This window comes from Orycteropus afer, unplaced genomic scaffold (assembly GCF_000298275.1).
Source record: "Orycteropus afer afer isolate SDZICR_OR568_19922 unplaced genomic scaffold, OryAfe1.0 scaffold00524, whole genome shotgun sequence".
Taxonomy (NCBI): domain Eukaryota; kingdom Metazoa; phylum Chordata; class Mammalia; order Tubulidentata; family Orycteropodidae; genus Orycteropus; species Orycteropus afer.
Window position 1 is genome coordinate 861,995 of NW_006922111.1, and position 11,140 is coordinate 873,134.

Below are 11,140 nucleotides of genomic sequence, written 5' to 3' on the forward strand. Positions count from 1 at the left end.
TAGTTCTCTTGGGAGTCCCTGGGCGACACGGGATCACAGTGCCTGGGAACTGACTCAGTGGGAACTGACGGCAGCAGTTTGCTCAGGATTTATGCCTCCGAGCTGCCTGTTAGTGTCCCCTGGAGGATTCATCTGAAACACTGGGGCCCTGGCCGCTCCCCAGACGTTCTGGTTTGATTCTTCGAGCATCGGGGCAACACGTGCATTGAAACCTGCCCAGAGGAGTCTGACAGGAGGCCAACGTTAAGAACCTCTGGCCTTGGTTTTGCTCTGAGTTGTATCGCTTTAGCAAGATTGACTCCCCCAAGAAAATAACTAAAAATTCATAGATATTTTGAATTCATTTATTTATTCATTTCACAAGGCTGAATGGAATCTGGAAAAGAAAAGAAAAAGACAGATGGATCGCTAGGTTGCCTCTCTCTCGTGATTTTGCACAGTGTGGGCCACGTGCTTTCTTATTACTTAAGCAGCACCACTCACTGTGTCTCTGGTGCTGGGGACAGAAGGAACAGCTCCATCATGAAACGCCCGCTTGTGAGCCGCACAAACACCATGGACGAGTGGTGGGATTTTTTGTGGGACTTAGACTCTAGCTGCTTGTAAGCCAGACAGGGTGGAAGTCAGTCTCCCAGAGATCTGGCCCGGCCCACGGGGCAGGCAGGAGAAACGTGGCACTGACTGGGAGTCACGCAGGTTTCTTGTGATTACACACACTAATCGTTCTGTGCTTGAACTTTGGTAAGGACAGCTGGTTGCTGGCTTGCTGTGTCCAGCTCTTTCCAGGTGTGGGTGGTAAAGGACACCTTTGACATCTCAGAACCACGCTGCCATTGCTTGTGCTCTCCCTTACCTGTCGGCCACTGTGATGAGTTCCTTCTCCATGGTCCTCACGATAACCCTGTGCGGATGTGAGAAAAGCTAGACTTGATGAAGTCAGAAAGCTTCCACGGTCACACAGCTCAGAGGCCAAGCTGGAATCCATGCATAGATCGGACTCTTTCCCGAAAGAAGAAATGACAGCAACTGAGTCCCCTTGGGTGGCCGAGTGCTTCCTCTTACACAGGACAGCCGCCCTGGTCTCTGGCTTCCTCGGAGTTGGCTGTGTTAAGGTAGTGCGGCTTCATCCCGGTGTAGGAGTCTTGGCTGAAGGTTGTACCCGTGGGCTGCTCACTCATTCCCTTTGGAGTGAGGACTGCTCTCTTTCATGAGGAGCTGTGTTCTCAGCAAGGAGCCCTGGTGGCACAGTGGTTAAGTGCTCAGCTGCTAACTGAAAAGGTAGCAGTTCAAACCCACCAGCCATCCAGCAGGAGAAAGGTGAAGCAGTGTCCTCCTATGAAGATTGACGGCCGTGGAAACCCTATGGGGGCAGTTCTGCTCTGTCCTGCAGGGTCAGTATGAGCTGCAATTGACTGGACAGCCGTGCATTTGTTTTGCTGTGTTCTGAACACTTCTTGCCACACGTCAGGCTCGTTTCAGTGTACAGTGAAATACGGGAGTCCTGCGTGGCGTCGCACTCTCAGCAGGAGAGTAGCCAGAGTGTCCGAGGCTCCGTTCTCGGTCACCTGTGTGCTTTCTTCGGGAGCTCGGGAGGGTTCTTGGAGATGGGCCCATTCCCCTCAGAGAGTTTGCTCCAGGATTGTTGGCTGAGGAGGTCAGCCCCTTGTCCTCCTGTTCACACTGAATGGTAGTTGGTTTAAGCCAGGCTTGTCCTGTTGGGAGGTGTTCTCTGTGGAAGCGGTGACTGGGCTCATGTCCATGATGGGAACTGCACTGTGTGACTCACTTAATGTGGGTCTGGAATCCATTCCCAGCCTATTAGACAAAGAAACAAATTACCCCCCTTCTTTGATGAAGTGCGAACCAAAGAAAACTTGTTAACATCCTGTTGTTCTCCCCTGTCCCAGACCTCAGCTCCACGGTTGCAGCTGCAGCCATGAACTTGAGCTCTGTAGTGACAGAGTTGGGGTGTGTCAGGCACCCCACCTCCCACCCCCCAAAGGTACTTCATGGATAGCACCGTTCCTAGTGGCCTTGACCCGTGTTCATTTATAGAGGTGCAATTCTATGTTGCCATAAAGCCGCTGTCAGCCTTGTTGAGAATGGATCATTGACGTTATAAACCGGGGCCCTGGTGGCACAGTGGTTAAGTTCTCAGCTGCACACCAGAAGATGGGTGGTTCAAACCCACTAGCCGCTCTGTGGGAGAAAGGTACAGCCATCTGTTCCTGTAACAGTTGACAGCCTTGAGAACCCTCTGGGGCAGTTCTCTGTCCTCTAGGGACGCTATGAGTCGGAATCGACTCCACGGCGGTGGGTGTACATTTTAAACATTTAATGAATTTCTGTAAGAAATTCTCTTGTATCATTTCATCATGGAGCTTTGTGGCCGACAAGTCCTCACCCGTGAGTGTGTGCCCTCAGTTCAGCCTCCACTCTCGTGTAACCGTGATTTCTGGGAACTCGTTAATTCACGCTAGCTACTTGCTTAAATCTCACTTTTTAGAGAGTGTTTCGTGTCTTTCAGAGAAAATACGATGCATTCAGCATTTGTCAGAATTCTGCTTGTTTTCATTTGTTTCCTTCAGGAAATGAAATGTTTCTCTCGCATTAACTAATGAATGGGCTGAGGAATTACTTCTCACCTGTAGAAGAAGGACATGAGTGAGCAGTGTTGCTGATGCGGAGTGTAACCGAGCCTCAGCTCTGAGAAGGTTGTCTGCCAGTGCCCTTCCTCTGTCTGTCAGGAGCTGCCCCACTGCCCCTGGTCTACATCGCGGTCACGCCACTTCCCACGTATAGTCACACTCGCAGCCACCCCTGAACACTCGCAGCCACCCCTGAAGTGTTAGCCCTATAACCCTTGTTATAGGTGAGGAGACGTAGTCTTCGAGGGGAAGTGGCCAAGGCCACAGGTTCCTGCATGGTGGAGCGGGGCTTCGACTCCACAGTCAGCCCCTCACCCCTCTCTTCTCAGTGCCTGTGCTGTGTCCCCGTGCTGCTTCTCGCCCGCCTCCCTCACCTGAACAGCTGCCCACAGCCCCCGTGACCCACCTGTTTAATTCTTGTTGGTTGGTCAGCTCAGGAAGGCCTTCCCTCTGGACCTGCAGCCCTGTTCCCCCAGCTGAGCCCAACGCTGAGCGCAGCACCAGGCTGGGTCTGGCGTGAGTGCTCACGGTGTTCAAGAGCGGCCAGTACACACGTTCACAGAGACTAGGAGGGCCTCAGGCTTCCTGCTCCTGTGTGTCAGTCAGCCCTCACTCCCCTTTTCTGGACCTGTCTTCCTCCCACATCGGCATCAGTGGGGAGGCACATGTACTGGGCAGACGCTTTCCTGTCTTGGCCAGAGATTCAGTGTTGGCACCCTGTCCTGCTGGGAGGCTGTTGGAGATGGAGTGGAGCCAGGGCTGTGAGGGCTACATTGGGGAGCTTTGGATGCGATCTCAGGTGTGGCCACTGCCAGCTTGGCCATGACACTTCCCCTGTCACCGCTGACTCGCAATCCTCTCCTAGACCAGCCCTCTTTATTATGTGATATTCTGGGCATAACAGAATTGTAGGTGGCTAGAAAAGTCCCTCAGTTCCTCCAGTCTGGGTCTGTTCTGGCTGGACCGATAGTGAGCTCCAGACCAGAAAGTGACCCCTGGCAAGATACTAACTTACGTCAGTCCTGACTCACGTGCTGTGTGTGCATTGCCGTCACGTCGACTCTGACTTGCATCGTACCTGCATTCCCGTCACATCAGCCCTGACTCAACGTGTCGCCTCTGCGTCACCGTCATGTCGGCCCTGACTCATTTCTGAAGAAATATCCATCAACTGATGATTGAATAAACAAAATGGCCGTGCAAAACAAGCATACAGTGGAATATTAGTCAGCTGTGAAAAGTAGGGGCTATGACATAGGTGAACCTTGAAAACATTTTGCCAAGTCAGAGAAGCCAGCCATTAGAAGCCAACGTGTCATATGATTTCATTTATGTGAAAGGTCCAGAATAGGTGAATCCATAGACAGGAGGTCAGAGCAGTGGCTGCCAGGGCCCGGAGAAGGGGACAGGGGAAATGGCTTTAATGGATGTGAGCTTTCTTCTTAGGGGAATGAAAATTTTTTAAAATTAGCTGGTGGTGATGAATACACAGCTCTGAGAATATGCTAGAAACACTGAGGGGTATGCTGGGAAAGGGTGAGTTTTACGCATCTGACTTACACCCCAGTGAGATTGTACACAAAGACCCTGGTTGTGCCGCAGCAAATGGCCTTGTGCACACATCATCTCATCGAGAGCCGTAGTGGTCACCTGGGTTCCTGGGAGTGGCATTCCTAGGTGAGATTGTCGGTGCACACTGCCCAGTTCTTCCGCTGCGTAGGCGCCATCTGGCCTTCACTCCTGTGGTGTCTGAGCACCTCGCCAGCAGAGTGTGCTGCCACACGTTTCTCTGCCAGCTGAAAGGTGAGGAGTGGTGTCTCGGTGTGATTGCCAGGTGCCTTCCTCGTAATGGGAGCCGAAGTGAGCATGCTCGGATGTCTTCATGGCCCACTTGCATTTTTTTTTCTTCCAGACTTTTTGTCCCTCATTGCTTCTGGATTTCAGGTCACAGTTAGGAAGCGTGGCCATCTCGCAGCTCTGGAGGGAGTGCCACCTGCTCCCCTCCTTGGGGTGGTGGTTTTCATGTTTTACTTTTCAGTGTTGGATCCATTTGGAATTGATTCTGGTGAACAGCGTAAGAGACAGATCCATTTTTGTCCTTTCATCCAGTTGCCCCACGTTTTTGATAAAGAATGAAAAAACTAAAGTACCACTTTTTGTGTGTCTGGGTGTTTCTGGATTGATTTGGGTGTTTTGGATAATTGCACAGACAGCGTCACGATGGGAGGAGGAGGGGAGAGGGCTCATCTGCCACCTTGTCCATCACCAGCCGCTTTCACCTCAGGTGCTAACGTGGTCTTTTCTGTTCCAGGTGAACGAGCTGGACGGCATTCCGCTGATCCTGGACAACTGCAGCGTTGATGACAGTAACCCCTGTATCCTTGTTTCGGAATCCCCGAGCACGGAGTCACTCCCTGGGGCCTTAGCAGGGCGCACCCGCTCCCGGTACTCACTCAGTATGTATGGTCGGCTGGCTGGTTTCTGACAGCTGACCCACTTTCTTGGCGCTCCGTGCCGGAGTGTCACTCCTATAGACGTTGCAGTGTGGTGACATTCCAACCAGCATGCCACTCACGTGTGCCTTAAAACTAGGGTAGAAACAGTGTCTTCATGGCTGCTGGGCTGCATGTCACTGTGTCGGCACTCACACCGAGTCTGCAGCCCCTGGGAGTGCTCCATGGCCACAGAGAAGTTGAGGGGCCTGCACTGCCCAGCAGGAGGAAGAAGCATCACTGGTGCTGAGTTGGCGTTTTTAAAAGCCTCTGTCTGGTCACCCTCTGTCGCTGACACTGGAAGCTCTGGCTCTCACCCTTACTTGGGTTGGCCCCCCTTCCTGGTGGGTGCTCTCAGTGAACGACCTTACTTCCCACCTCGTCACCACATAGTCTCACTGTAAGAAGCCGCTCTGGTACAGTCATTGATGAGCAACCCGGAACCAAGCACAGCCCATGTGGGATCAGGAGATTGCCTGCTGTTTAGTTTCAGGGACCTCCCTGGTAAGTGCCAGGCTCAGCCCGGTCCCCCTCCGGTCACTGCATGGCCTTGTGCTGATGGCATTGGGGAAGGCTGAGTGAGGCCACTGTGAGGATTTTGAGGGTGTGACCCTACGGAGCAGTGGAGGCCCAGGCCAGAGTGGGGAGGAAGGGCGTTGTGAAATAAGTTACCGCACTGTGGTTTCTGTTACGAAGAAAAAGGAGCTGATGGACTTTCGTGTACGTAAGTAGACGGAGAAATGCCTGTTGTTTATGTCATTTGTCTGATTACCAGTAGAAAAGAAATCCCTTGTTTGAAAGCATTCAGCAGCTTTTAACACCATGTAGGGGAAGATGAAGGAACAAGCCTCGGAAGACCCTTTGTCAAGGTCAGAAAGGTTGGTTCACGGCATCGCATCACAGCCAGGCACTGTGGGCCGTGCCAGTTAAATCAGGGTTAGAAAGGTTGGTTCACTGTGTTGCATCACGGTCAGCACTGCGGGCTGTGCTTATTAGAGAGTGACACCCCCCCCATCCCCAACAGAAGGGAAGGCACAGGAGGAGACCGTCAGGACAGAACAGCAAAGGAAGGTGCAGGTGCAGGTGCCGTATCCCCGATAAAAAAGACAATTCGTCGCGAGAAGAGGAGGTCACCCCCGTGTACGTTCCCTGAACTGACTTCCTAGTTACAAGACGTTTTCATCGCTCACCTTTGGCTTTTAACAGAGACCAAGAAAGTGAAAGGTGGTTACACAGATGCTTCAGCGATGTGCAGGCAGGCCGTGTACCTCGCTCACAAAGGCTTTCCTGTGGTGTCCTCCTTCCTAGGTAGGCATTCCTTCCAGAAACATCGATTCCGTCCTTACCGTATGTTTGTGCCCATTAACCGTGCTGAGTGCTCTCAGTTTGATTCCAATGCATGGAGGCCCCGTGTGACAGAGTGGAGCTGTACTGTGGGGTTTCTTAGACTGTAATCTTTCTGGAACAAATTGCCAAGTCTTTCTCCTGTGGAGACACTAAGTGAGTTCAAACCACTGATGTTTGGGTTAGCAGCTGAGCACTTAACCATTGCACCACCAGAGCCCTCGATGTTATCAATATAGCCCTCATTGCATAGCTAGAGACATGGGCTTGTCAGAAGGGTCAGAACTGGACTTTAAAATCATGTCTGCCTGATCCTTACCCCTTTCCTGTCCTGCCTCCATATGAGGCACTCAGAGGAGATAGCACACATACAGAAAAACACTGACATCTTCACACAGCAGAGAGATTATTCAGAATTACAGATTTAAGAAGTACATGCAGATAGCTGGTTTTCACAGTAAGAGAATGAAGTCTTTGAGAGACCCCACTTTCCTCTGAATGATTGAGAGAAGGTAATGCACTCTAACAAGTTGACCTTGAGTTCTGGGATTTTAGTGCCTAAAGCCTCCCAGATTTTAAGGGCATAGAAACAATGAGCTGTGAGGTACCTGCCTGCAGTGTTAGAACGAAGGGAGCCTAGTGGCTGAGGGGTGAGACAGATACGTGGACGGGTGACAGCCTGGAGGTGCGGGTCTGAGATGTGACCCGAGGCTCCGAGCGCGTGTTGTTGCTCGTTGCTGTCGAGCCAGCTCCAGCTCAGAAACATAACAGAAGAAAACATCACCCAGTCCCACGGGGACATAGTCCACCCGACAAATTCAGCCTGTTCGCAGATGAAACCACGATGCCGATGCCCCATCCATGCTGTCCTGTTCCCTGCTCCTGCTCCCAGGCAAATTTCCCAGAGTCCATTCTGAATCCCTGACTGGATCTCTCACTTCCTGTTCATTCTTCTTTTTCCTTTCTTACGTATTTTTTTCCCTTAATTTTTCATTCATCAGAATAATACACTGTGTGATGTTTATGCCTGTGATGTCTATTCCTATGAGCATATAGGGATAACAGGACAGGTGCCGTCCCTGCCAGCTTCTCACGTGCAGTTACATGGAAGTCATTTCAGGCCCCGCCCCCACTCTTAAATCAGTCTCTTAACTGTGTCTCCTAGTAGTTGTTTCTGTGTATCTAAGTAATAAACAACTACATTGCCTGCATCTCAATGAGACTGAACATCACCCAAAACGTTTATTTGCCGTTTGGATTTTGTGTGTGTGCGCACACGTGTGTACATGTACGGTACACTGGATCAGGTACTTTGCCCATGTTTCCGCTGGGTTATGTGTCCTTTTTTATTTGTGATTGATCTTTATTTATTCTTGATATAAGTCCTTCAGTTCCACGTGTAGTATGGATATTTTCTTTCTCCCATTCTGTGGCTCATCTTACCATTGTCTTTGTAGCTTCTTTTAACAGAACTTAATGTAGTCAATTACCATTTTCCTCTGTGGTTTGTGTGAGAGTATGTGTGTTGTCGAAGAAATATTGCCCTAACCTAAACTCACAGTGATAGGATAATCCATGTTGTCTTTTGAATGTTTATGGTTTTGCCTTTTACATTTACGTCTGTAAGCCACTTGGAGTTGATTTGTGTGTGTGGAGTGAAGTAGAGGTCTCTTTATTTTTTGCGTATGGACGCAGTTGTCCCAGAACTTAATTATTGACAAGAACACACTTTGTCCATTGTAGTGCAGCCTCTGTCTTAAGTATCCAGGTGTGTGGGGGTCTGGTTTTGGACTCTTTTCTTTCTGTTGATCTCTCTACACATGGCCAGTTCCATAGTCGTAGTGAGTAGAGTAGCCGTTGATACCAGTCTGGGAAGTATCTTCAGTTTGTTTCTCTTGTTTAAGAATATTGTGTCTGTTTTTGGCTGTTTGTATTTCTGCACCGTCACTTTAGAACCAGCTACTAAAATTGAACAGCCCACTCACATATGCTCTTACGTGCACACCTTACACACACAGAGATTGCCACCACTAAAAATAATTGACAGTGCCCTCATGTTGGACTATCTGTTGAAATTGCGTTTTCTCAACTCGTGGTCAGAACTAACATCTTAATGAGTTTTCTGACATGTACGTGGCCTGTCTGCCCATTGATTGAGATTTACAGTTGTCAGCTTTTGTTCTTTTCTCTGTACTTCTTTGGTGCCATCCCATGGATTTTTTTTGGAGATTGATTTCTAGCACGACTGCGTTGTGCTCAGGCCATGTGCCCTTGTCCTGTGAGATGGACTGAGACTGCTTTATGACCCAGTATGTGGGCAGTGTTCCAAATGTTCACTGTGTGTTTGCGTTGGCAAGTGGTCAAGTTGGCAAGTGACACTGTTGAAAACCTTTACCCTCTTACTGATATTTTTGTGTATTTTGATTTATCAGTTGCGCAGAGAAGCGTTTTCAAATTCCACATTGTGATTGTGGATTTGTCTAACACTCAGTTGTCAGAGTTTCTCCTTTATATGTTTTGAGGTAGTGCTGTTAGGTGCAAACGGGTGAGTAACAGGTCCTGAGCAGTGTTCTGCTACTGTTGTGAAGGGACCCTCTTTACTCACAAAGTGACTTTTGTGTGAAAGTCTTTTTTGCCTCATATTAATATAGCTACCCAGGCTTTCTGTGTATTTATTTATTTATTTCTGGCTGATACTTCCCTGTTACAACCTTTTCAGTTATTTTATTCTTAGCCTTTCTGTATCCCATGTGTCTCGTGTAAACAATGTGTTGTTTTTTTCCTCCTAATGCAGTTGGGTGGTCTTTGCCTTTCAGAGATAGCATTTGGTTCATTTACATTTAATGTCATTATTGATGTATTTATGCTTAAGTTTCTCTATTTCTTTTGTTTTCTTTCTTCTCTTGCTTTCTTTTGATTATTTTTAACAATCCAATTTCTGTTACTTTCTCATTTAAAAGTTACTTATTCTTTTCGATTCTTTTAGTAGTTCCTTGAGAAATTACAAGTCATCCTCAACTATACTACAAAAATGTAGTGTTTGTCGATTCTGTAACCTTCTAGCCAAGTAATACAAGAGCTAGTTAGATAATACAAGGACTAGTTAGATAATATAAGAGCTAGTTAGTGCTCCCAACTTGACTGTTCCTACTGATGTATATTTAAGTTGTGTTTTTTTGCCCCGTAACACGTAATTGTGGTTGTTCTGTGTAGTCAGTGAACATAGACCACTTGTTTCACTTCTTACACATGTCTGCCATCTGTCTGGAATTCATCTGCCTTCTTCCTGAAGTCCCTCTTTTAGCATTTCCTTTAATGTGAGTCCATTGGTAGGAACTATCTGTGTTTGTTTGGAAATGTTTTTCTTTTTCCTCTGTTTGTTCTAATTTCTGTGGCAAGTATATGCCTGCTGCCAACGTTTTGCTGGGATGTCTGTAGCATATCAGCACTTTAATATATACACTTGCACCTGAAAGCACTATTTTCAGCCTGGTGTCCCCACTGTTACCTGTGCCTGGTGTCCTCCGTGCCAGACAGTCTCTATTTTATCCTCTCTGTTAAATTAATAAATTTCCCAGTCATCTGTTGAGGTAGTCAAGGGGAGCTGAGGTGCCCACTTTTAAAATAAATTTACAAACAACTTTTTAATTCTAATTTTCACCTTTACCTCCCGTTAAAGAAATACTTGTGGTCACCAGTGCCTGACTTTTGGAGGGTTTTATGGGGCAAATTAGGAGCTCTGGTGGCGTAGTGCCTAAGAGATTTGACTGCTAACCAGAACGCTGGCGGTTCAAACCCACAAGCCACTCCTCAGAAAGAAGATTGGACAGTCTACTTCCATAAAGATCCACCTCAGAAACCCAAGGAGGGGTCGCTGTGAGTCGGATAGACTCAGTGGCAGAGTTCATTTGTTTTTTTGTAACAGGCAGAGTGAATTGCTTCTCTCTTTTCTCACTGCCGGTTTACAACCAACTTTCTCGAGTTGGCTGAGGTAGCTGCTAGCACCCCTTACACCCAGAGCCACAGCCCTGTCTGTTACTACTTGTCTGTCTACCTTTCAGCTTCTGAAAGTCTTCTGTCCTTACTGTGCCTTTTTAAAACCTCCCTGTCATTTTGGTGGCGCTGCAGAGGGTGTGCAGATGAATGGGTTTCTTGCTCCAGTATTGCCTGCACCCATGGGTACTCTTCAGTTCTCACCTACCTACGGCCCAGTGCAGGGAGCAGAGTTCACCTCTTCCTCCCTGCCATACTGCTGGTTTCCTGACGGCCCCCTCTCTTGGTTCCCTTCATGTCTTCCTGGCTTCTCTGCCTCCATCTTTTGTTGTTTCTGCTTCTTGTGCAGCACAGGTGTGGTGGAGAATCAGCCCCACTCCACATGCCAAGCGTGTCCTGTGTAAATCGCTCCAACGTGTTCAGTCCAGTGCGTGAATGTCGGAGAGCTCCTGAGTGCCCTCCTCCCCCATTCTGCACTTTCTCACCATGTGACTTCACCATGAATTCCTTGACTCATTCAGTGTGTACATCTCAGACGCTGTTCTGGGCCCGGGGAGTGACCGGGAGACCTGCCTGTGGGGAGACTGCTGCAGTCCTGCAGCAACCGACGATGGCCTGGCCCAGGCTGGCAGCGTGGAGGGGGCAAGGCAGAACCTGACTCCC

The 11,140-nt window shown here is 48.8% G+C and overlaps 1 protein-coding gene across 1 annotated transcript in view; it reads left to right on the top strand.

The window, feature by feature from the left end:
• ATXN10 (ataxin 10) overlaps positions 1-11,140 on the top strand; it is a 222,788-nt gene that overhangs the window by 186,074 nt on the left and 25,574 nt on the right. Inside the window, exon 10 of the mRNA XM_007955645.1 lies at positions 4,960-5,023. Within this exon, the coding sequence (XP_007953836.1) occupies positions 4,960-5,023 (64 nt within the window). The remainder of the gene's footprint in view (positions 1-4,959; positions 5,024-11,140) is intronic.